This window comes from Pimephales promelas, chromosome 13, assembly GCF_988280905.1.
Source record: "Pimephales promelas chromosome 13, fPimPro1.hap1.1, whole genome shotgun sequence".
Taxonomy (NCBI): domain Eukaryota; kingdom Metazoa; phylum Chordata; class Actinopteri; order Cypriniformes; family Leuciscidae; genus Pimephales; species Pimephales promelas.
The window spans coordinates 34744242-34770805 of record NC_142781.1 but is presented as its reverse complement, the minus strand read 5'-3'; the positions used below and the strand labels follow the sequence as shown (position 1 = coordinate 34770805).

The window sequence follows — 26564 nt, the reverse complement described above, 5'->3', positions numbered from 1 at the left end:
TCATGTTAAAATCACATCTTTTGAACACTATTTGGGACTATCAATATCAGGTTTTGATCGCTATAATGTGTCCATCTATGAGATATTATTTGTTAATGTCAGCATTTCTAGAAATGGCCTTCTATGACAGTGGTTTGCTTGATCCAAATTCCAGCTTTATAAAAAAGATTTGGTGAAGATACAATGAAGGCATTGAGTTTGAAGAAGTATGTTTTTAACAAATGGTGGAAAATATGCTCTATAATAATATAGGCCTTTTGATAGGCCCCTTTCCTGATGATGACTTCATTTAATGCCATTCCACTAACCTTATCCTCAAACCTTGCTATGCAATATATTACATTTTTATATACATTAATTTAATTGTCCACAATGCAGATGATTTGCTTTATCAATGCTTTTATTAATTTGAGGAGTGTTACAGAGAAAATATTGAGAAGAGATTAATGTTTAAAAGAGATTTGATTTTAGAAGAACATTTTTGTAAATGTAAGATCAGAAAAAGTAAACGTATATAGCACAATCAGAGTACTTCTGGAGCAGGATGACTGCATATGATCTCATACGTCCATAATACACACATAGCTCAGTGGGGATGAACAGGACACATCGTTCCAGCAACGGTTAGCTGTAGGGTGAAATAATGAAATAAGTTATTCTGATTGTTATGTTCATGTTATCATACGATATGAAATTAAAGTATTGAAAATTATATTAAAAGTGCATTCTCACAGCTATAGCTGAGCTCCAGACAGTTCTCAGATCCACCAGCGTTATTGGGTTCTGCAGAGCACCAGTTGCCAAAGTCACCACTCACACTTCCATCACTCCACAACCACTGTCCTTCCTAATAAGCGAAGAGAATGAATACAAAACGTGCACTACTGTAGTCAGATTTAAGAAGCGAATTAAGTTTGGCTTTGAAGTCAAACCATCTTCATTAGAAACATTTCCTTTACTGTAATTTAGACAAACAAATGGGTCTCTTTAGGACACACACTTTAACTTACTTGTTCACCATCATGAGCACCAGCCCAAAATCTGGTGGAAGAAGAAGGCACCAGACTCAGCACGAAATCATTTTCCGCTTTACTATGAACAGATACGAGATTTGCACCGAGAACTTGACAGTTTTTCTGAAGAGAAAGATTTTTTTGTCAATATAAAATCTTTTTAGCAGAAAGCATAAGTGACTTTTAAAACCACATTTTAGTCATTTGCAAAAAAAGTCTCCTCTGATTAATTATTTGATCAGTATCATTTTTCAGTATTACTTAATTTTTTTTTTTTAAAAATCACCATTTCCACTTTATATGATAAGATTAGTGTCTTTAACTAATATGTACTAACATTTACTTTAATCATTTGATTCAGTGCACATGTTTCTGCATCCAATAAGCTCATTAATGTATGTAATTAGATCTATGATTACACTGTTGATCTTAACCCACCCTTAAACCGAACAGTAGCATCAAACCGGTCCCTAACCTTACCCATATCCCACCTCAATAGCAGCAAAAGTGTTTTACATCCACACATTACTGGTAAGTAAATTGTACCAAACGTTTAGATGTAGTTAAAGACACCTAAATAAAGTGTTGTCCAAATCACCTTGTTGTAACTAATACATTACCTCTGCTGTGATCCAGGTCAGCGACTGAGAGAAGTACTTGTAGCACTGCAGTCCAAAATTTGTCCATCCATAGGGGCATTTTTCAACTAAATTAACTGTGCATCCAGTACATAAATGTTATAGTGCTTTTGTAATACTCAAAACATATTTTAATAAACATACTTATTTTATGTGCCGAAATTAAGTGTCATGCAAATATTAGTAAATGGATTGTTGTACATTTCCAAAATGCTCTTTTAACTATAAGTGTTTTACAATGAAATGTTTAAGGTTGTAAAGTTTACCGTCCGCGTTCCCCATGGAGAAGATAAAGAAAAGAAGAATTACACTTCTCAGCATTGCCATGATGAACCTGAAATTAACCTGAAAATCAATAAGGTTAAATGTCTGCACTCATATGCTGCACACTGTGGATTGTACAGACAAAAGCACAAACATATTTAAAAAATCTTGTTTCTATTCCAAAAACTCACCTTGATTTTCCGATCGTCGCCTTTAGATTCGCAGAGGAAGTTTTTGTGAAGGTCTAGAAAGAGCCCCGTTTATATACTTTACTTTATGCCACTTAATGTGTACTTAAAGTCACAAGAATGAAACAGGATATGATGATTGGTATGTACACTTTTGATCACATGAAATAAATTCCAAATATTGGAGAATGAGATAAGCTTGAAGAAATGTAAATTTAAAATAAATATTTATTTTGAAGTATTTCAAATATTTGTTAAATATTAGTCATGCTGTATATTTCCCACAATATTTGATGCACTTCAAAAGAATCGAAGACGAACGGTGTCAAAAAGCGAGATAAAATCAAGTGCTTTTACTGGGAAAAAAGGCAAATGTTTGGCTTACAATGCCAAACTTACAATGCCTGGTCCAGAAATCCAAAAAATTGCTGGTGTTTTTCCATTTGCATGTGTAGCTCTCTTGAGCTCTCTAGGCCACCGTAGAACTGTGAATTCAGACATATTGCCTTCCATATAGCAGTTTCATATGTAGCATGTTCCCTTAATAGAAATTCTAAACGAAACAATCAATTAAACCAACTCAATACACAACATGCTAAATATGTTTTAAAAAAACAAACCGTTCTTTAATTATGTTTTTTATTAGGTTAGCAGCATAAACGTACCTAGCAAGACAGGTAATGTCATTAAGGAGTCATTAAATCATGTTTAATTTGGACTTCTCTGTGCTGCTCTTTGGTGGACCCCCTTAGCCTCCAGTGTATGACTGATAGACAACAACGGTTTGACTGAAAAATGTCAAAATTGAAAATACTGTGGAAACAAAGACACCTACATCTTGGATGCCCTTGAGGTAAGATAAAACATATCAAAAATGTATTTCAAAGTGAACTATCCCTTTAAGCCCTCAAAATCAAGCAGCATCTCGATAGTTAAAGGAAAGGTACTCTATCTTAACACACTTTCAGATGCTCAAACGTTATTTATGCTTTTGAATTTCTAAAGAAAATGGATGTAATTTGAAAATTGAGACTTTGTTTCACATCAATAGTAACAAAGGACAAAGATTATTGCGATTGTTTGTATGGGCGCAGCCGCAATACAATGTTCCAGTCATTCAAATGAAACAGGATGACTAATCGATTCTTGAGATTTAAGAATCGATATCGGTTTGTAGAAATGAGAATCGATTAATATCGAGAAATCGATATTTATTACCCAGCCCTATATAAAGGCCATTTCCCAGGCCAAGCAGGGAGAGTGTGGAACAACGCAAGATGGGCTGGCAAGACCTTTGGTCAATAGAAGAGAGTTGGATCAGTTTCCTTATTAGGTCAACATATGATGTTCTCCCATCACCACAGAACCTAAATCTCTTGGTAGAAAAGGATCCCTTTTGTCCTTTGTCAAGTCAAGTCACATTTATTTATATAGCGCTTTTTACAATACAGATTGTATCAAAGCAGCTTCACAGTGATAACATGAAAATAATACAACACATATCAATAATATTGTTCAATATTAAAGGGGAAATGAAGCGGTGAATCAAGTTTACAAGATGGATTTCCAATATAATCAACAATTAAATAAGAAACATTACAAATGGAAACATTTAGAAAAAAAAAAAAAAACTTTGTATCTTTCGCCGCCAGGGCGCCGCCATTGTGCAGTTGACGTCACGGGGTTGGTTGGCTCAAGTTTAACAGGACAAGCTCTGGACATTGAAAATCGCGACATCAAACTGTGTTTACACCAGTTTTTTGACCGTCAACGACTAATGTTAGGTACAGTTATTAGACGTCTCATGTTATATGTTATATGTTGACAAACTGCACATAGAAACATTGTTCGCGATGTCTGCCGTCAGATATTCCCGTCTCGTCAACACCATGTAAGTTACGTTGCTGTGTAGAACAGCCGGTGGTGGTTTGGGGCGGAGAGCGGGTTTGCAACGCTAACTTACCAGGTGTCAGTGTGGCTGTTGTCCTGCGATGCCCTCCGTGTCAGAGTCCATCTGTTGTCAAGAGGTTGATCTTGAGCATTTATTGCGTGGTCAATTCTGCATCACCGGTGCGCACGTTTACCACTTAAGGCCATTGCACACCGAGTACGAAATATTCGTATGCGTATTTTCGTGTTCGTCAGCCTAAAAATTCGTCACGCATAGAAACCTTGCACACCGAGTCCGTTGCATATTTCTTAAACCTTTGCGGGAAAAAACGCAAAAATACCAAATGGATTCGTCAAGCAGTGAGGATGATTTTTGCTCTCTCTCTTATTGAAAAGAGAAGAAAGAGAAAATATTACGTCCATCCAATCCTGAAATTGCGCCGAGAGGAAGGAGAGTTTCTTATCAAGGAGTTGCGAATTTATCCTGAGCGATTCAAAATTTACCTCAGAATGTCAGTGGGACAGTTCGATGCTTTGCTAGCGATTCTGGAGCCACATATTAAAAACAAGACCACCAATTTCCGTGAAGCAATCGATTCTGAACGGAGACTGGCAGTGTGTCTGAAATGGACCAGACGGACACACACACGGACAAACACACACCCGCGCGCGGCCCATTGGAAGCGCTGGGCAGACAGAACAGATAGGCTGTTATTGTGTATATTGTGCCCAAATAATACATTAGTTATCGAATAGGCTGCTCAATCACACCTTATTCGATCCTAAATTTCAATCTGATTGAAAGGGGAGGTTTATTAATTTCATAATCCAATATAGAGAAGAGAACATAAACTTGATCGAATTGAAAACCGAAACTGAAAGCACGGCGCATATGTGCAATGATTTGAGGACGAGCTCCCCCCGGCCCTGAATTGTCAAAAGACCTCTCAAAATGCTGGCTCTGGATGCGAAAAACGCAGAAAATCGAACCCGATCCGATTAATTTTATGACGGACGAAAGTTTCGGAGGCGGTGTGCAAGCGTGACTGACATAACGTGAGGTCGATTTTTTTTTTTAACGTGCGAAAATTTCGGATACGAATTTCGGTCTCGGTGTGCAATGGCCTTTAGACGTGTGGAAGTGGCGATGCTTTCTCTGTAGGATGTCAGAGCGGAGACACTTTTTTCTAGTAACGTTATATGTAGGCTGTAACTACTAGCCCTACCGGTGCGAAAATATGGACGTTTCATTTCCCCTTTAACAAATACATGCTAATTTACATGGTGTTGACGAGACGGGAATATCTGACGGCAGACATCGCGAACGATGTTTCTATGTGCAGTTTGTCAACATATAACATTAGACGTCATCTTTTTGTCTAATAACTGTATACCTAACATTAGTCGTTCGCGGTCAAAACACTGGTGTAAACACAGTTTGATGTCGCGATTTTCAATGTCCAGAGCCTGTTTTTTTTTTTGTTTTTTTAATATTTATTTTGCATTTTAATGTCCAGAGCCTGTTAAACTTGAGCCAACCAACCCCGTGACGTCAACTGCACAATGGCGGCGCCCTGGCGGCGAAAGATACAAAGTTTTTTCTTTTTTTCTTCTAAATGTTTACATTTGTAATAATGTTCCTTATATAATTGTTGATTATATTGGAAATCCATCTTGTAAATCATGTAAACTTGATTCACCGCTTCATTTCCCCTTCAAATGTCCCCAACTAAGCGAGCCAAAAGCAAGGCCACAGTGGCAAGGAACCAAAACTCCATCAGGTGATTGAATGGAGAAAAAAAACCTTGGGAGAACCCAGGCTCAGTTCTCCTCTGGCCAACGAAAGAACAGTGATTACAAAATAAATTGTATCGAAACATTAAGAGAATTTGTCCATTTCTATTTGTTTGGATGGTACATGGTGTTTATGAGACTGCAATGTTGAAAGTTGATTTATTTTTGTAGATCTACAGAGTTACATTCTTTCAGCTGCAGAAAGGTATAGGCCTATAGGCTATTCAAGAAGGGGGCTCGAAGACGGCCAAATACAAATATTTTTATTTTACTCATTTATGCTTTGTTGGTATAATGTCTGCCGGAATGTAAAAAAAAAAAGAGAAAAGATGAAAAGTTCAGTGTTAAATAATTTAATTTTAAATTGCAGAATTGTAATTGATTTTTCTTCTTCTTAAAAAAGCAAGACAAAATAGTAAAAAGCACATTTTGATTATTTAATTCATGCAATGGTGAAAATTAAATAATTTCCTGCAGTTTAGCCTCTCAGCGGCTTTTGGCTGCCGGCATATGATATAATCTAAAAACAACAGAGATGTGTTGTCTGTAACTATACAAGGGAACTGAGAAAAGGTGTGCACAGGGAAAACTAAACAAAACCTTGTGTGTTATCCAAGGCAATCACTGATAATAGATATTAAATTATTTGTTAAATAGTTTACACAGAATCTAAAGATTGACAAGTTTAAATATTTGCAAAATGAGTCGGCATTCAAAGTTTCTGGCCTTCTATGTGTTACCGGTGCGTGTGGAGATTGGAAAGCACGTTGAAGTCGGAGAATAGGAATAAACCGTAGACAGTAAAAGAAATGGACACAGCGACCCCGTTGATTTCAACGGAGAGAGTTGAAGCTCAACATGGGCACTCACTTCCTGATAGCCAAGCGTTCTGCGCAGGCTCAAACTGAGCTTGACGACGTAGAGGTCACGTGAGCAAACTGACTGACAGTTGTAAATCTTTTAGTAGCTGTGCCAAGACAAATTTTAATCGTGCACAGAGACGGCGAAGCGCGACCTGGAGCAACTTTTGGTAAGTATTCTGATTAATTATTTTGTCATTTTGCTTCTATCTATGCCATGGGGTGACTTTAAACAGTAAAAGATTGCCTGCGAGGCTGTGCGTGCTTCTCCTCCTGTCTATACGGTAACTTCTCACTGCGCGACGGACAGTCGAGTGGTTATGACGCAATTTTTAGCCTATTTTTACAAGAACGGCTTCTACGGGGCCATAACGTAACATACAAAGTAATGGCGCCTTTTATAAATTGTCGTGTTTCTTTAGAAATAAATAATGGATAAATGGAGTCTTTGGACGCCTCAGATGTAAAGTTATTCGCTGTCAAAGTGACGCCAAAATGAATGGGAGTCAATGGGATGCTAACAGCAGGTGATAGCCCGCTACAATGGCGCCCCCCGGAGGCAGCTTCAACTTCCGGCTGATGGATTACCCCCTTGGAATAAACAGTAAGAGTGGGTAATAAATATCGATTTCTCAAAATTAATCGATTCTCATTTTTACGAACCGATATCGATTCTTTTTACGAACCGATATCGATAACCGATATTTTGGCAAATGACTAGGGTTGGGTATCGTTTGAATTTGAACGATTCTGATTCCGATTCTGATTCCTTGTTTCGATTCCGGTTCCTAACGATTCTCGATTCCGATTCTTTTAAGAGGCAGGGTCAAAAAAGTTTAGCTAACCTTGCTAACCAACGGCCTTTCCGAAGGAAATAATCCTTTCTGAAGGAAATACTCCTGTAAAAATACTCCTTTTGTCACAAATTTTGCATTTTGCCGAGATTTCGTTATTTTTAGAAAAGTGAAGCCACACTTTGGATCGCCGACGTAAGGTACTCATGTTTGACTCGCGTGGTTATGCCAACACTTCCGTTAGACGCTTCTTCGTTGGTGTTCAGCGGTTTCTTCTTCCGCTCGGCGGACTGTGAATATCGAAACTAGGAATCGAAAATTTAACTTTTGAACGATTCCGGGAAAAACGAAAAGTTAGTCTCGGTTCCAATCGATACTCGATTCTCGATACCCAACCCTACAAATGACACATATCAAGAATCGATTAGTTTCATTTGACATTTGAATGAATGGAACATTGTATCGCGGCTGCGCGCATTAAAAAACAAAAACAAAAAAAAAAACGCAATAATCTTTGTCCTTTGTTACTATTGATATGAAACAACATCTCAATTTTCAAATTACGTCCATTTTCTTTAGAAATTCAAAAACATAAATAACGTTTTGGCACTGTGGCGTAAGATCGCTCTGGCGCAGCTCTAGATCTCTCTTCCGGCTTAATAATACCAGTCACAGCGCCAAATAAACATGAATGAGCATCTGAAAGTGTGTTAAAAGATAGAGTACAACTTATCGAAACCCATATCATGTCACATTGATTCGCTCAATCAGCGTTTCAGCCGTGGAAAGACGTCAGTTAAACAGCTTGTAATCAATGTCATGTATCGTCATATTTACCTCAGAAAACCCACAGCTAGTTAGCTAGTCAGCAAGAAAAAACAACTCTAGAGAGGAGCATTTCGCCATTTATTGTAACTGATATCCAAAATAATCAATACTGAATCGAATTGCAAGGAAGGAAGGAGAACACGAGGTAAAAACTATAACAATTAATTTAATATCTATTATCAGTGATTAAAATGGATCACACACAAGGTTTTGTTTGTCTTGCTAATGTAGTTTCCCTGTGCACACATTTTCTCAGTTCCCTTGTATTGTGACAACACATCTCTGTTGTTTTTAGATTATATCATATTTAATCTAAAATGGTGTATGGTGGCAGCCAAAAGCCACTGAGAGGCTAAACTGCAGGAAATAATCGGTGTTCAAATGAGTTTAAAATCCACCAACGTTTGGTGTGACGATAGCCTAATATAGGCTAGAAAACACTTAAACTTAACCTCTCTCTATCAGTTAGGGTCGGGATACACCAAAATGAAAATTATTGGCCGAAGTCAAACCCAATAGGATGAAACACTTTTTGCCATTTTTTTTTTTCACCATTGCATTAATTAAATAATCAAAATGTGCTTTTTACTATTTTGTTTTCTTTATAAAGAAAGGGAAAAAAAAAAATCAAGCACAAATCTACAATTTAAAATTAATTGTTTAACACTTATCTTTTTACATTCTAGCAGACATTATACCAATAAAGCACAATTTGACTTAAAATAAATAAATGAGTAAAATAAAAATATTTGTATTTGGCCGTCTTCAAGCACACTTCTTGAATAGCCTATAGGCCTATAACTTTCTGCAGCTGAAAGAATGCAACTCTGTAGATCTACAAAAATATATCAACTTTTGATTTTAATATTGTATTAGTAAATGCTGAAATTAATATTAACCAAGATTAAGTTGGACATCTCTTCGAAGTGCACATTCTAATCTTAAAACAATAACCAGTTTTTAAAATTTAAACCATTCTTTTCTTTTATTCTTCCCAGTAATATTTTTGGAAATGAGAACTCAGAAAATGCACAATCCGAATTGCGAACTTAAATGGTTGCAATATAGATGTAAGATTGGCCTTGCTTTAAAGAAGACATTTGGAAGATTTTTGTAAATAAATAAATTAAGAAAGTGAAACAGAAAAAGTCATAAAAGTTTGGCTTTATGAAAATATATATTATTCATATTTTATTAAAAAATATATATTTGAGTTTGTGGCCACACTACCGAACACTTCCACTAGGGCACAACCAGACTTCATTACTGCCCATATAAGGCCGCCTCCATTTCCATATGTGTTTAGAGTTATCTGAACCATCATTTACACAATTATACAATTTTTAAAGTAGGCATCCTATTCAGGGAAGTTTCTCCCCTTGAAGTGGGCACTTTAGAGTGAGCAGCGCACTTGTGTGCCATTATTGAATGCACTGGATGAAGGGAGCAACGAAAGACAACATCATTTTCTCATTATTTTCCCCTTGGTCATTCCTGTGCATTGAAACATTCATTGGTCTTCTATGTAACCGTGTGATTTTAGTAGTTAAGATGGCTCCTGCACCAGGCATTGAGAAAGGCCAAACATTTGCCTTTTTTCCCAGTAAAAGCACTTGATTTTATCTTGCTTTTTGACACCGTTCGTCTTCGATTCTTTTGAAGTGCATCAAACGTTTATTGTGGGAAATATACAGTATAACTAATATTTAACAAATATTTAAAATACTTCAAAATAAATATTTATTTTAAATTTACATTTCTTCAAGCTTATCTCATTCTCCAATATTTGGAATTTATTTCATGTGATCAAAAGTGTACATACCAATCATCATATCCTGTTTCATTCTTGTGACTTTAAGTACACATTAAGTGGCATAAAGTAAAGTATATAAACGGGGCTCTTTCTAGACCTTCACAAAAACTTCCTCTGCGAATCTAAAGGCGACGATCGGAAAATCAAGGTGAGTTTTTGGAATAGAAACAAGATTTTTTGAATATGTTTGTGCTTTTGTCTGTACAATCCACAGTGTGCAGCATATGAGTGCAGACATTTAACCTTATTGATTTTCAGGTTAATTTCAGGTTCATCATGGCAATGCTGAGAAGTGTAATTCTTCTTTTCTTTATCTTCTCCATGGGGAACGCGGACGGTAAACTTTACAACCTTAAACATTTCATTGTAAAACACTTATAGTTAAAAGAGCATTTTGGAAATGTACAACAATCCATTTACTAATATTTGCATGACACTTAATTTCGGCACATAATCACACAAACATAAAATGAGTATGTTTATTAAAATATGTTTTGAGTATTACAAAAGCACTATAACATGTATGTACTGGATGCACAGTTAATTTAGTTGAAAAATGCCCCTATGGATGGACAAATTTTGGACTGCAGTGCTACAAGTACTTCTCTCAGTCGCTGACCTGGATCACAGCAGAGGTAATGTATTAGTTACAACAAGGTGATTTGGACGACACTTTATTTAGGTGTCTTTAACTACATCTAAACGTTTGGAACAATTTACTTACCAGTAATGTGTGGATGTAAAACACTTTTGCTGCTATTGAGCTGGGATATGGGTAAGGTTAGAGACCGGTTTGATGGTACTGTTCGGTTTAAAGGTGGGTTAAGATCAACAGTGTAATCATAGATCTAATTACATACATTAATGAGCTTAAAACATGTACACAATCAGTGCACTGAATCAAATGATTAATGTAAATGTTAGTACATATTAGTTAAAGACACTAATCTTATCATATTAAGCGGAAATGGTGATTTTTTTTAAAGTTAAATAATACTGATACTGACCAAATAATTAATCAGAGGAGACTTTATTTGCAAATGACTAAAATGTGGTTTTAAAAGTCACTTGTGCTTTCTGCTAAAAAGATTAGATTTTATATTGACAAAAAAATCTTTCTCTTCAGAAAAACTGTCAAGCTCTCGGTGCAAATCTCGTATCTGTTCATAGTAAAGCGGAAAATGATTTCGTGCTGAGTCTGGTGCCTTCTTCTTCCACCAGATTTTGGGCTGGTGCTCATGATGGTGAACAAGTAAGTTAAAGTGTGTGTCCTAAAGAGACCCATTTGTTTTTCTAAATTACAGTAAAGGAAATGTTTCTAATGAAGATGGTTTGACTTAATTCGCTTCTTAAGTCTGACAACAGTAGTGCACTTTTTGTATTCATTCTCTTCGCTTATTAGGAAGGACAGTGGTTGTGGAGTGATGGAAGTGTGAGTGGTGACTTTGGCAACTGGTGCTCTGCAGAACCCAATAACGCTGGTGGATCTGAGAACTGTCTGGAGCTCAGCTATAGCTGTGAGAATGCACTTTTAATATAATTTTCAATACTTTGATTTCATATCATATGGTAACTAGGGCTGCAACAACTAATCGATAAAATCGATTATAATCGATTATGAAAATCGTTGTCAACGAATGTCATTATCGATTAGTTGGTCTGATTACGTCACGGGGATTGTTTACATGCTACATGTGCTTCTTACATGCGCTTCTTACGTGCGCTTCATGAGGCACACACGCAGTCTCTCTCCCTCGCCGGTCTGTGCGCAACACGGACGGTTTGGAGCACATTATCTTCTGTCTCGCATGCGCACTCTTGATTCCGTGAGTTTGAACTAATTTGCGGGCATCAGGAAACCGCTATCAATATGCAGCATACACGAAAATCATTCACCTTTGGGCAAATTCGCCGTTTTGAAACCAAAATAGGTGACCTGCGTTAATCGTGTATACTTTATGAAGCCATACTGTAGTATAATGTGAGATAGAAATGTATATTTAAGTCATTAAATTCAAGTTAACGTAAGCTTTTCCCTCCACTGCGGCTGTCATTCTCTATTCGGTGTTCAAACAGCGCGTCGCGTTACAACAGTTAACATGATGAAACTCTTTCCAAGATGATTCAATGTTATTATTATAATTGATCCGTAGATAAAGGTCTATGGTTTCGTAATATAATGACTATCTTGCTAGACTTTTATTGCTGTAACTTAATCACTTTCTACTGAGTGTCTGTTAGATCACAACACTAGAGTAGACTCGGCGCAGTATAATTGTTCTTCACGTGCACAGTAGCCTAAATGAAATTTAAAACTGTTAAAAGAAAAGGCTGAATAAACTATTGCAAAGATACTGTATAATACACAGTCAATATTGCTTCCTCACTAAACAGCTGTGCATCTGATTTTTACGATGTTTTTCATGAACAATACAAAGAGCAATGTGTAACGTTTTACCAGAGATAGTGCTACACTTATTGTCTCTTATTTTTTCCCCACTAAGGAATGTTTTTTTCACTAAATGTTCAGATTTTATAAAATTATTGTGCACTTGTGATTTTTCTAGGCTAAGTTTTTCTGAGTTATCCACTAATCTAGTTTACAATAGCATTTTTGTCATAGGTTATAGTCATATATATTTTTTTTATTTGTTGTTTTTCTATATAATGAAGTTGTCTGTATTAAGAAGATTGTTTAACACACAAAAGAGTGTGGTTTTTAGGGTTTTAGGGTTTTATTTAGTTATAATAAACAAAAAAATGAAATAAATTTTTTATCCGATTAATCGATTAATCGAAAAAATAATCGTCCGATTAATCGATTATCAAAATAATCGTTAGTTGCAGCCCTAATGGTAACATGAACATAACAATCAGAATAACTTATTTCATTATTTCACCCTACAGCTAACCGTTGCTGGAACGATGCGCCCTGTTCATTCACACTGAGCTATGTGTGTAATATGGAGATATGAGATCATATGCAGTCATCCTGCTCCATATGTACTTTGATTGATTGTGCTATATACACGTTTACTTTTTCTGATCTTACATTTACAAAAATGTTCTTCTAAAATCAAATCTCTTTTAAACATTAATCTCTTCTCAATATTTTCTCTGTAACACTCCTCAAATTAATAAAAGCATTGATAAAGCAAATCATCTGCATTGTGGACACTCAAATTAATGTATATAAAAATGTAATATATTGCATAGCAAGGTTTGAGGAAATGGTTAGTGGAATGGCATTAAATGAAGTCATCATCAGGGAAGGGGTTAAACCAAGCTACACACAGCTGCTTCATCATTGACAAACACTAAAGACGTCTGTTTCCGACAGTGGATTGCAAGCGAATTTGGACTTCATCCTTTTTGTTTTCTGTCTTGCCTATTTCAGTGTGAGAAAACTCTGCCAAAAAAGTGAATCAGGCCATTTTGTAAACCTCTTTGACCGATGGATCAATAGTGATTCTGGCATTAAACAGCTGATAGAAAACACACAGGACATGATCCGAAAAAATTATTCACGGGTCAAAATAAAGTAATCTCCAACATCAGAGAAGGATCTGTGATATTGTACTGGGGCATCACAGCTTTTGCATTGGGTTCGCCTAAACACTCTTGACTAATAAAATAAAGAAAACGAGAGACAGAAGTTCCATGAACGATGCACACTAGCTAACTTAACTTAGTTGTTCAATGTTACATCGTACTATAAAAGGGGTTCCCACTCTAAACCAAGTCAAATTCCCTGACTTTCACGGAATAAAAAGATTCATTTCCATGACCTATAATGAACAGCAAAATAGGCCGCTGTTTTGCGGAGCACTGAGCAGACAAAAAACAGCCACAGACAGTGTTTGAATAAACAGCAGTCAACATTTGAAGTGGATCAAAAAAGTGCATCAAAGTTGTCCTAAGAACTCTTAAAATCTCATTGTCCAAAAACTGGAGGTCTAAAACAGTTATTTGATAAATACTAATTATTTAAGTCCTGGAAAACACATAATATTTGTCCTTCAGATGTAATGATGTTAGTTTATCTAATGTGCATACTTTGTTAATTTTACCATGGTAAATTAGTGAAATTAGGGCTGCGCATGTTAAATTTTAAAATTATGTGCTACTGCCACTATAGGGGGCGAATGCGACATCGTATCCTATCGTGTGGATTGAAAAAGCTGCTTACCGTGAGGTCCGTGACCTTTTTTCTAATTATTAGTATTTTTTAACTTACCTTGTCCTAACCTGACGTTACAAGACGACAAAATCAATCATAAATCACAGTCAATCATAACCATATTCAAAAAACACACAATCAGTGACTGATACAATCTTTGTAATGAAATTCATTTGTTTGAGGTTAAAATGAGCTTAAATTTGTGAGACTTTGATTGCCAATATGAGAGCAACAATGAATAATTTACCGAAATTAGCCTAAAGGAAACAAGAACGTTCAAACTGAAATCCACAATAAGTATTTGAAATATAAAATCCCAGAAATATACAATCCATTTCAAAAATAGAATATTTTGTCATGTCGCGGCAGGAGGTTAGTAGCTAACTTAAACTTACACAAATTATTAATATGTAAAATGTATTTTATCGCGTGTTGTCACGTAAGTTACGCATCGGTGCTAAATTCCCAAACAAAGCTGGACTGAAAGCTAACGTTAGATTGAATTGCCTCATTTAATTTCAAGGGCCTGTTTCATTAATACAACATTGATTAAAACATTAAATAACGATTCATTTACACAAATATATGACTTTACATACATGGCTAAATACCGGTTGGCTAAGAGTTAACAGTTTTTAGCTAACAAACCAATTACGTTAGCCGGCAACATAACCGATTTCGAACATTTGCGTCAGCGATTAATCTAACGTTAAACGTTACACTTACACAAAAATAATCTTTAATTATAACTAACAGTTAGCTAGCTAATATTTTAGCTACATACCACTTTGTTCCGATGACTTGTATGACCAGTGGGAGTCCGTAAGATTTCAGCCTCCAGGGTCTTCGGCATCATAGCGTGCTTCTTGCTGTTTGCGAAGTCACCATATTGATAACTCAATAGTAGTTTTACAATCTGTCGTCTACTCTTAACACCCAGTCTTTAAACTGTTAATTTTGTAGCCAAAGCTCTTGAAATTTACATTTTCCTGGCATGTTTGCCTTAGTCGACTGCAGTCACCCACACACCTGCTAACTGATTTCCAATTGAGCGGGAAGGGAATAAATATGGCGCTCAAAATAGCCCATAAAGAAAGATGTGTGAAACAGCGCGATAAAAAAAAATCGTTATTGAAAAATTACATTTTGAGAAATGGAAACTAAAATTTAAAGCAACAAACTAAATTCCCTGATGACTTGGACAAAAAATATATTAAATTCTGACTTCCAATGTCTGAAATAGACCTTTTAAAATTCCATGACATTTCAGAAAATCCGAGGGAATAATAGTGAAGCAGATGGGAAACTCACCCCCAGATGAAGACGGACTGAAAAATTTGTGTTGTTTGACACAGAAGGTTTTGTACCTTCAAATATTGTTGTACAGCAGACAAGTTGAATTACACCAGAGTTTATGGACGGTGTCGAGTCCACATGTGGAGTGGCCGCCTGAACTCAGAAAGAATAATGTTATTTGGGACTGTGACCATTAGAGGGCGTGTTTGTAAAACAAGTGGGCCTTAACTCATAGACATCATATCTATGCCTTAACTTACCCCTCAGAGTTAGCATAGCATTAGCAGAGTTGTTTCGTGGGCAGGCTTGGTAGCAGATCCTGCCCGTGTGTTCCTGTGTACCCTACTAAAAAATAAATATACTAAAATACATTTGAAATACATTTATTTTATGCTAAGTATACTACAAATACATTTACACATGTATGTACTTAATATAAACACCGTGCAACTGCACCTAGGCTACTTAAAGTCTGCTTATTAGTGTGTGTCAGTGTCAGTGGCACATGCCAATGAAGACTGTGCGTCAGATGCCAAGTCACTTTATGATAATACCATCCCTCCAGGATTGGGAACCATTAAAACAATCCAAAAATCCTTTTTATAGAAAAGCACAATAAACATAATTTAGTTTTATTACAGTACATTACAAAATCAACCCAGAACATCCACTGCTAAACCAGTAAAAACAGAGGGAAATGTACAGCAGCAAACAAACAAATAAAACCAGGGATGTGATCATCCAAAGACAAAAGATTAAAAAGATTAATCCAAAGATTAAAGAGCTGCATGTTTATTATTATTGTATGTAGGGACGCACGATTAAAGCCCAAAATCATATTATTATTAAATGAACAACTCTATGTAGCCTACTTCAGTTGTCATTTTGCAAGTTTGGCCGATCATTTGCCAAGATGTGAAAGGATTCCCGACGTTTTAACACACAATTGTGAGTTGAGATCACTCAATTCTCTTTTATAACATGTAATACTGACTTTGTAACACGCAATTGCGAGTTCATATCTCTCTATTGTGACTCAATAACATGTAATACTGACTTTGTAACACTCAATTGTGAGTTTATATCACTCAATTCTGACTTTATATTATGCAATTGTGAGTTTATATCACACAATTGTGAGAGAAAAAAAGTCGGTGTTGTGAGATAATAAAAAAAATCACAATTACCTTTTTTCTTGATTATTCTGTGGCAGAAAAAAGCTTCCATAGGGAAAGGAAGCAGTCCATGCATTTAATAAATGCATTTGAAAAGTTTTAGTCACTGCAGAACTGTAAAATGTACGTCTTTAAGAAAAACAACAAAAGCAGTGTTCAATGATTTTGTTTCATAAAAAAGATTACGGGTTGTTCAAGGTGTTTGATCAGTGGTGTCCAGCATTGAACTCCCTACAGCTAGTCTTAGTTTGAGGCAGACTCTTCTGTGTTTAGTTCTGTTGGCATTTTCCCGCACGTTAATACTGACCAATCGGAGTGCAGTTATGGAAATATGTTCAAGACACATCTGGCCAAAGAGTGATGTGGATGTTGTCACGTGACTGCATTTCGAACCAGAGCAATCAGTGTGGCGTGAAAAGGAACCCAAATCATCTTTCGCCCTCGGTCTGGACCAAATGAACCGAACTAAAGATGCGAAAGCACCCTAATGCATATGTAACACAAAACTGGAGTTTCAAAGTCATCATCTGACTGATTTGGATTCTACCAGACACCAGATGTGTCATCGAACCAATACAGAAAGCCGAAGTGTTTATACTGTAACAATGAACGCTAAATACTGTGTTTTAAAAAGTATGAGAAGTTTTCACGTCCCTAAAGTTCGTGATGCTGAACGAAACGGACTGTGATCGCATGTTTTACGCTTCAGTTGGACGGCCTCTGGTCCTTGGCCAGTGAAAGCTACTATGAAATCCAGAACCTCGTCCAATGAGAATCTTCATTTACGGGCGATGTCATAATTGGCCACAAACCAATCGCACGTTTCCTTCATAGCTGGAAAAAATAAAAGCACTTTTAATGACTGACTATTGAAAAACATTTAGCGAGAAGTGAAGATTGATCACCTGCTTTGAACGGTGTGAACTTGAAGTCTGGCAGGTATTTGCGTAGTTTGGCGTTACTGGCGGTCTTCTTGAATTGACCGTCTGCTTTACTTGTGTCATACTGAGAGCGGATAGTTAAGGGTTGTGGATAAAAGGTAGTCCATGCCAAAAGGACAACTCTGTAATATAAAGGAGTAGTTCACTTTTTAAAAAACTTTTCCTGATATAATGGACTTCAATGGGGTCCAAACGGTTCAAGGTCCAAAAGAGAGTTTCAGTGCAAACTGCAAAGTGTTCAAAGGGCTTTAAACGATTCCAGACGATGAATAAGGGTCTTATCAAGCGAAACGATCGCTCATTTAATAAATAAATAATAAAGTTTAAGTTTCATAAGCACAAATGGTCGCCTTGCTCTGTTCTGTGTGACTCTCCTGTTCGAACTTGTTGATCAAAATGAACGAATCTTTTTTCGAGTCATTTGGTTCATTCAACGAACGAAATGAGCGAATTGACTCGGAAAAAGATTTGTTCATTTTGATGAACGAGTTCGAACAGGAGAGTCACGAACGCGCGTCACAGATCAGAGCAAGGCGAGCATTTAAGCTCATAAAAGTAAAACTTAGGGTTTTTTTCATTTTTTTTTTTTTTAAATGAGCGATCGTTTCACTTGATAAGACCCTTATTCATCGTCTGGAATCGTTTAAAGCCCTTTGAACAGTTTGCACTGAAACTGTCTTTTGGACCTTGAACCGTTTGGACCCCATTGAAGTCCATTATATGGAGAAAATCCTGGAATGTTTTCATCAAAAACCTTAATTTCTTTTTTTACTGAAGAAAGAAAGACGTGGACATCTTGGATGACATGGGGGCGAGTAAATTATCAGCAAAAGTTTTTTTTAAAAGTGAACTACTCCTTTAAGGACTCTTTTTATGATACATTTTGAAGCTCAAAACAACAGCTCAAGAACAATCAGTAAAGTCTCCAAACTATATATTTATATTTTATAAAAATTTTCACAGTAATTGTGTGTGAAAGGATACAATCACGTCACCTTTGAAACCCATCGCTTCAACCACAGCGTCCACAGCATCCTTTATGGACAACTCATCCTCCTCTCCGACTAGAGAGAAAGACAGAATTGACTTGATTAAACAGTCTGGCTCACACATTAAAATGCAAAGCAAGTTAACAGCGAGTTTAAAAAAGGTCCCAAAGATATGTTTTGTTCACAGATGTCAGGGTTCGGTAAGTACCTCGGATTCTGGGTCACGGTTCGATACGAGTTCAGTCATTTACACATCCACCCCCAGATTGCTGAGTGCTTACGATCATAAAAAATAATAAATTGTTGATTTACTCTGTCCAATGCTGCGTGTAAAATGCAACGCTGTTTGATTAACGTTTTCTGCGTAGCCTGTGCTGTCATTTTCTATGCACGTGAGAGTTCGATAGTTCACCCAAACATGTGAACTCTGTCAGTATTGACTCGCCCTCGTGTTGTTCATCGCCCTTCATCTTCGGATATTTGTGATTAAATCTGAGAGCGGTCTCACTCCTCCATAGGCTTCTATTGTAATCGTAACTTGCCGGAACAGAAAGTTATTAAAGACATCGTTAAAATAGTCAAATAGTCTTTAATAACTTTCAAGTTTCAATTAAAATAACTTGAAATAACTTTCAAGTTTCAATCAAGTCATGTTTGGGTGAACTATCCCTTTAAGAGGTTAACATGCGGTGACAATGGCGGATACAAAAAGTTCAATATCGCGATATTTCAGGAAATCACATCAAGATGAAAAAGAAACGACACAAATCCGCACAATACCATATGATTGTTTCATTATTTGTTTGATTGTTTGTTTTATGGTGTTTTTGTTATTTGTGTACACTCACAATAGAAACGAAATATTGTGTTTTGTAAAATAAAAAACACGAACAGGATGCCACTTTCAGTTTCCTTTTTTTTTTGGAGCGCGTCATAAAAATGTCTCGAAACTCAGCGTATAAATGAATGAAAACAGGCAAATGCAACCCTACAAATATTAAATATGTAAATAACACAAATATACTTTGTATTTAACCCTTGTGCTGCATTAGATTTTTAACACCGTTGAGTGCATTAAGGACCAAAAATGCCCACATATTAAACATTGCCTAAAATATTATATATTATTATTATTTTCCACTTTTACCAAGTTAAATCTTTTAACCAGCATCAGTCCTCATCATAACTACCAAAAATGTATTCAATTTCAGGATTTTAACCCTTTAATTACCAGTTTTGTTTGCGAAACCATCGATTTGTATAAGAGGAAAAAACACAAAAATTAAATTATTTTCAATAAACTAAATGCAAAGAGAAAACTTTAGATTTGGATTATCACAGTCCCACTTTGCAAAAAATCCCACTTTAGCGCGTTTAGAGACCAAAAATGGCCACCTATTAAACATTGCCTATTGCCTAAAATAAGGTGCATTTCCACCCATAGGGAATAAATATGTAGTGACGTCATCACTATATAATGATAATGCTTTTGCTTCAAAATGAAAGGATGTTTGTGCAAAAATCATGTTTCATGTATTACTGACAGCCTCAGATTTAAACAACGTTTTAATGGGTTTCAATGGGCCATTTTTGGTCTTTATGGTGCTGAGTGTTACTATTTGATCTACACAGTGTGTGTTATACATATTTTGCAAAATGGGATCACATTTTTTACATGTATCCAAAAAGTCACAATTTTGCCAAATTTCATACCATTTGCATTAAAACAGCCAAAATGGTCAAAGAAATTAAACTGCAAAAGACCAAAAATGTCCCTAATGCAGCATAAGGGTTAATCTCTTTATCAACCAATGTCGTTGCTGTTGACCTTCCATGATCCAATTCAACCATACGAATCAGCAAAAATGATTTTAGATTTGGTGTTTAATTTTGGCATTAATGTAAGCTCACTATTGGTTGACACTGGTCATGAGTGTGATGATCCTGGCCAATAGTGGGCCTACGCTCATGACCATTAGCTAACCCTTTAAATTTGACCAAACTGAATTTGTAAGGGAAACAGTACCTGACAGAATGATGGGCTCCACCTCGTCATACTCCCTCAAAACCCACAGAAACAGACGAGCCAGATCCAGAGAGTAGATGAACTGCCGTAGAGGACGACCTGAACCCCAGACCTGCAGAGGTTGACCTTCCTCTACAAAACACACAAACACACGATTAACTTGCGTTCAGAACTCGGCTTGAATGAGGCTCTAGATCACAGAAAAGTTACGCCCCCTGGTGGCTTCCTGCAACATAGGTTATAAACCTCGCCCTCTCAGAATGGGTCACAAAAAAATCTAATTATATCTTAACCCCTTAACTGTCACTTGCCCATATACCGGCAAGCTAACTTTAATTCACTATATTACGATTAAATCCTAATCTAGTCACAACAAACTATATATCATTGGAAAGGTCTAAGCCTCCCAAATAGATATTTTAGGTCTGTTTTTTTCTTACAAATTATGAATGAACAGTAATATATGAATTTATGACAAGAGTGCGCCACAAAAAAATCAACGTCATTACAGGAGTTTCTGACCTTTTGTCACAAAAAGTCGACGCAGACACTTTTAATAATTGAAACTTTGGTTTTTAGTGCTAAAAGTTCATAATAAAACATAATTAGTATTTGTCAATTCAATAAAATTATATTTTAAAAAGTAAGGTAAGAAGTCCTCTAAAAAGTATAATATATTATATATATAAATAAAAAAATTTTGATTATTATTATATAACATATTTTAGTAGTCATCATAAATTAGGCATCATTTGAAAGCTTACGAACTCAGAATTCATCCTGTGAAAACCGTTTTGAAATTGGACGTTGCGTTACCATAGAAACTGTATTTTTTTTATTTTGGGCATCATCTTTCATAATTTATTATGAAAACCTTTTCTAATCTTTCTAATTATAACTGTCATACTTTTTAGTATTTTTTGAGCAATTTTTCACTTTAGTAATAATCTGCTGATTGTTTTCTTTACAACAAGACCAAACTTAGGTCTATATAAGTTATAGGTCTATATAGGTCTTCCATAGCATTCTTGAATTACAACCATTTAAGTTTGTATAGTGCATTTTAATGTCAATTATCAAAAAGGGGGGTGACAGGTAAAGGGTTAAAGATGATTTCTGTCATTTTGGGTTCTTCCCATTACACTGTTTCTCCGATAAGTTTGGTTTCAGTCAGTTATTTGGTGCTATAAATCAGGTGATGTCATGATTAGCAGCTGTGCTTGCAGGAAGTTAAAAGCGTCTCACTCTTTGCAAGGTATGTCTTGTGGATCAATCCTGGAAGCACGTGACCGTCCTCAATGTTGAAGTTGTCATGTGGTCCAAACACATTGGTGGGGATGACGGCTGTGTATCTCCGACCGTACTGCTGAAAACACGCTCTGATGGACAATCATACAAAACAAACACTCTCATATTAATAATACGTACATTTTGACCTTATTTTCATGACAATTACACACATTCCTCACAAATTGTCGTTGTTGTCATACATATATATTTTAAATGTTTGCTAAATATTAGGGCTGTGCAAAAATTAATTGCGCATCCAAAATAAAAGTCTGTGTTTACATAATATATTTGTGTGTGCTGTATATTATTATTTTGCATATATAAATACCTATGCATGCATGTATATATTTAAGAATTATTTGCACTTAAATTCTGTATATATAAATAAATACATAATCTATATTATATAAATATAAATATTTTATTTATGAATAACACATTTTCTTAAATATATACATGCGTGTGTGTGTGTGTATTTATATATACAAAATAATTATATACAGCACACACAAATATATGATGTAAACACAGACTTTTATTTTGGATGCGATTAATCGTAATTAATTTTTGCACAGCCCTACTAAATATACATTACACATGGTGTTTATTGTGCTGCATTTAATTTATGATGATTATTTAAATAATTTGCATCACAGTTGTCACGATTTGGTCTTGTCTTGGTCACGTTTCATGTCATGTTTCTGTGTTTTGTCATGTGATCCTGCCATGTGTCTTGTCATTGGTTAATCGTTTGGTCTCGTGTATTTAAGCCCTCATGTTTGCCATGTGTCTTTTGTTTCACTGTAATCGTCATGTCATGGTCTTGTTTCGTGTTTCGCACCATGTTCAGTGGATAATAACAACAGTAATGGGTATTTAATGAAATTCACCAATTAGAATACAAAATTACACACAAAAATGAAATAAAGAAAAATAACCGTTGAACTACGGTAATGTTTAAATCTCATTTGATGATATGAAAAGCCAGGGAAATTTTTTTTTTTTTTTTTAGATGTAACTGAAAACTCATGACCTATGAACTTTGACACTGACCTGTTGTGGACATCAATCATGCGTTTGGCGTAGGCATAACCGAAATTAGACTCATGTGGCGGACCGTTATGGATCTGAAACGGAGCGAGAGAGAAACACGTCTGTGTGGATAGATAATACCAAACAAAAAGTGTCCAATCATCATCTCCCTCAAATCATAACGCAATTGGAGTGGATGACCTTGAAGAACATATGATTCTGCAGAGGAAGTCTGATTTATCAAAGTTACAGTGTGTTTTTATACGACAATGAATCATAGAAGGAACATGTATTATGTTACAAGAATGCTAAATACAAACCATCTGCCTATTAATGTGTGTGTGTGTGTGTGTGTGTGTGTGAGAGAGATTACCATGGTCTCATCTATCGGGTAGGTGGTTTTATCAGGGAATATACACGTGGACAGGCAAGAAACGACCTTCACCACCCCGAACTCATGAGCCGTCTGCAGCACGTTGTCATTGACAAATACATTATTCCTCTGAAAACAACAAATAAATACAGTCAATGTACAGTCCAACTCATTCAACAGCTTTTATTATATACCGTCTGTGACCCTGGACCACAAAACCAGTCATAAGGGTACATTTTTTTGAAATTGAGATTCATATATCATATGAAAGCAAATAGTGCAACTATTTGAAAATCGAAATATTGAGAAAATCGCCTTTGAAGTTTTCCAAATGAAGTCCTCGATGTTTCTGCATCCACTCACGAAAATAAATCTGATATATTTACGGTAGTAAATTAACAAAATATCTTAATGGAACGTGATCTTTACTTAATATCCTGATGATTTTTGGCATAAAATAAAAATCGATGGCCACAAATATACCCGGGCGACATGTGACTGGTTTTGTGATCCAAAGACCAACATGTCCAATGTTATAATTACCCAGAAGTCCAGGTTCTGTCTCATGTTTCTGAAGAGCCCGCCCACCATGGCGGCCAAATGAATGACGTGTGTCGGACGATGCTTCTGGAAGACTGATCTCGTCTCCTCGGCGCTCCTGAAACGCCAGTTAGCATGAGACAAATGGACAATAAGCAACAAGAATTATTTACATATTGGCAATTTACTATTTGTGGCAAATATTTCGATTTCATTAGCATGACAATATGCAAATAAGCATGCCCTTACGAAAAAGAAGTTTATTCAAGTGTGCCATTAGTATACTTCTTTTAACCTAAAAATAAGAAAGTATACTTTCAGTTTATTTTTCCTGTACTTCTCAGAAATACACTTCAAATTACACTTAAGTGTACTTGACTTATTCTGAGAGAAAAGCAAGTATATTTGTCCTGTTCTTGTACTCAATCTTTTGATCCAGAAATACTTCAAAGTATAATTAAGTATTCAAAGTATATATTACAGTAAAAAAGTAAACTACTAGTATACCCATAAATTCACTTGCAGTACACATGAGATACATAATTATGAACTAGTTGTGCACTTACTGTTACACTTATACAGTAGTACACTTAAACATATACTTTTATGTACTAAAAGTGGGCCAATTTAGTCCCAAGCGGTATTAAAATAGTACACTTACAAGTTTACTACTAGTACATAGTGACATTAGTATAATGTATACTTAAAAATATACTTGAACATTACTTAAGTATACTACATAAAATGAACTTGAAATATACTTCTTTTTCGTAAGGGTGAGCTTGGCTAACTGCGTTCAAGTCATGTTGGAAAGATTGTATTTGCGTGTTGAACACACATTCAACTCACATTTATTTGTATAGGCCTTTTTTCAAAGCATCTTTACAGAAAGTGCGCATTACAATCTAGAGTGATCTGTTATTATCAGAGGGAACTGTCTAAGTTATGTATTTCAGAAATGTATTCTGAATCAGATTACTTTTTTTAAAGTAACAAGTAACGCATTACTTTAAAGATTTACAACAAAATATCTGAGTTACTTTTTAAAAAGTATGTTAATACACCCACTGATATGATATTGTAATGATTGTGTTGTTTAACTGGTGTGACGTCTCATGAGTGTCTGTTCAGGATCTCTTACATGAGATTGGCATCTTTGGATGAGAGGAATATCCATTCTTCTCCTTCTCTCCCTTCGCCCTCTTTCACCACTCGCTCTATCGCTCGCCCCACCAGCCCACTGCCACCCGTCACCAACACACGCATCGGCCCGTCCATCTGAAAGAGAGAGAGAGATGAGGTCTGATTAGAAACAACAACTCTATCTATCTATCTATACTTCACCAGTTATTATAATAAGCACATATGCACAAAATATCTATCATAGTAGAGTAGAAAAATGGGGAATGGAATGTTTAATGGTAATAGAGAGGTACTTCTTTATATCTATTCCCTTTTTTTTAAAGTGTTAAGAAAAGCCAGGATATTTAATACACCTCTGATTGTGTATGAATGAATGAGGAAAGTCACATTCATATGATCGCATGGGATCATTTTAATCTTTTAACCTCGGATACTTCCTTTATTTCAATATGACAACACATAACTGATGAGGTGTCAATGAATATATACATGAACACATGACCACAAAACACACTTTATAATGATAATGAACATAATCATAACAACACTCAATGAATTAATGTCAACTTAACTCTCAGATAATATTGAACGATTATTTTCAGGTGATTAAACAGCTGTAAAAATGAGCATACCGTGACATCGAGTGAATGACTGTTTTATCGTGTATTATATTAATAACTGATGAAACTAATGATTTGCCATCTTTAGCGTCACTGTAACTTAATTAATCCAAGTCCTAACGTTAGTTTTCGAGGAAAGTCAGTCGCTGGCCATATTTCCATCGCTTCCGGGCAGGTATTTTTCTCATGCAAATTGCAAAATCAACTCGTATTTGTCTGGAATCTGGAATAACCAGAATATCAGCTGTGCTCTTTTCTTCACGTTTCCTATGCTCATATAACGGTAAAGCGTTTCCGCTTTAGTCGAGAGGCGGTGCGCATGCGCAGCTCCAAACGCGATTCACTTACCATTTGGCGATTTGCCCTTTTATTCATAATTATTCCGCGTTTCCGTTTTTCGCATCCATATTAATCCGAGTGAACCGTCTAGATATGTCTACAGAGATCTTATAGATAACCATAAAGGTCCGCCTGGATCACGTGTGCCTTACAAACCAATCACATCATAGCCTTGACGTCATTGAAACTCTAGAGTTTAACTTTTATGTCTCTCCGGAACGAAATGCAACTTTATTTTGAAACATGGCAAGGGCTTTTCAAGTCGTACATCCATATCTTAAATTATGTTTACATCGTAATGTATAATTTCTATACTGTTTACTGTTTATGTATACCCTCTATCCCTCTTTATATGTATTTGTTTTGTTTATTAACAGTAATGCTTTATTTATTGTTGTTTTTCTATTCGTATTATGTCTTCAATTTCCAAGGATACACATTTGCCTATATAATTGTTTAATGTTAATAATGTAGGTAATACTATTACATTCAGTGTATTCCATATTTACATTCCTGCAACCAATATTCAGTTGTTACA

General features: G+C 35.8%; 3 protein-coding genes across 6 annotated transcripts in view; 1 reads left to right on the top strand and 2 right to left on the bottom strand.

Annotated features, from left to right (window-relative positions):
- Nucleotides 1-382: 382 nt before the first annotated feature.
- LOC120492041 (ladderlectin) lies at nucleotides 383-2213 on the bottom strand. Its single transcript, XM_039690125.2, has 6 exons — nucleotides 2107-2213; nucleotides 1918-1996; nucleotides 1634-1728; nucleotides 1011-1136; nucleotides 733-847; nucleotides 383-628 (listed from the first exon to the last, which is right to left on the bottom strand). Exons 2-6 carry the CDS (start codon nucleotides 1976-1978, stop codon nucleotides 561-563), a joined length of 465 nt encoding a protein of 154 aa, XP_039546059.2. The 5' UTR covers nucleotides 1979-1996; nucleotides 2107-2213; the 3' UTR covers nucleotides 383-560.
- A 7927-nt stretch (nucleotides 2214-10140) lies between these two features.
- Nucleotides 10141-13241, top strand: LOC120492042 (ladderlectin). The gene is made up of 6 exons (XM_039690126.2): nucleotides 10141-10230; nucleotides 10341-10419; nucleotides 10623-10717; nucleotides 11209-11334; nucleotides 11485-11599; nucleotides 12990-13241. Exons 2-6 carry the CDS (start codon nucleotides 10359-10361, stop codon nucleotides 13055-13057), a joined length of 465 nt encoding a protein of 154 aa, XP_039546060.2. The 5' UTR covers nucleotides 10141-10230; nucleotides 10341-10358; the 3' UTR covers nucleotides 13058-13241.
- A 2933-nt stretch (nucleotides 13242-16174) lies between these two features.
- LOC120492067 (GDP-L-fucose synthase) overlaps nucleotides 16175-26564 on the bottom strand; it is a 54426-nt gene continuing 44036 nt past the window's right edge. For 2 of the 4 annotated variants that reach the window (XM_089118944.1, XM_089118945.1), the window contains exons 2-10: nucleotides 25066-25202; nucleotides 23928-24042; nucleotides 23385-23513; nucleotides 23033-23106; nucleotides 21935-22068; nucleotides 20690-20821; nucleotides 18659-18738; nucleotides 17639-17738; nucleotides 16175-17567 (exon numbers count right to left, since the gene is read on the bottom strand). In XM_089118944.1, coding sequence (XP_088975070.1) covers nucleotides 17512-17567; nucleotides 17639-17738; nucleotides 18659-18738; nucleotides 20690-20821; nucleotides 21935-22068; nucleotides 23033-23106; nucleotides 23385-23513; nucleotides 23928-24042; nucleotides 25066-25202 — 957 coding nt within the window. In that variant the 3' untranslated portion in view covers nucleotides 16175-17511. Of the gene's footprint in view, nucleotides 17568-17638; nucleotides 17739-18658; nucleotides 18739-20689; nucleotides 20822-21934; nucleotides 22069-23032; nucleotides 23107-23384; nucleotides 23514-23927; nucleotides 24043-25065; nucleotides 25203-25699; nucleotides 25990-26035; nucleotides 26166-26564 lie in introns of those variants that run through there. The other 2 variants (XM_039690167.2, XM_039690168.2) reach the window with 2 other exon arrangements.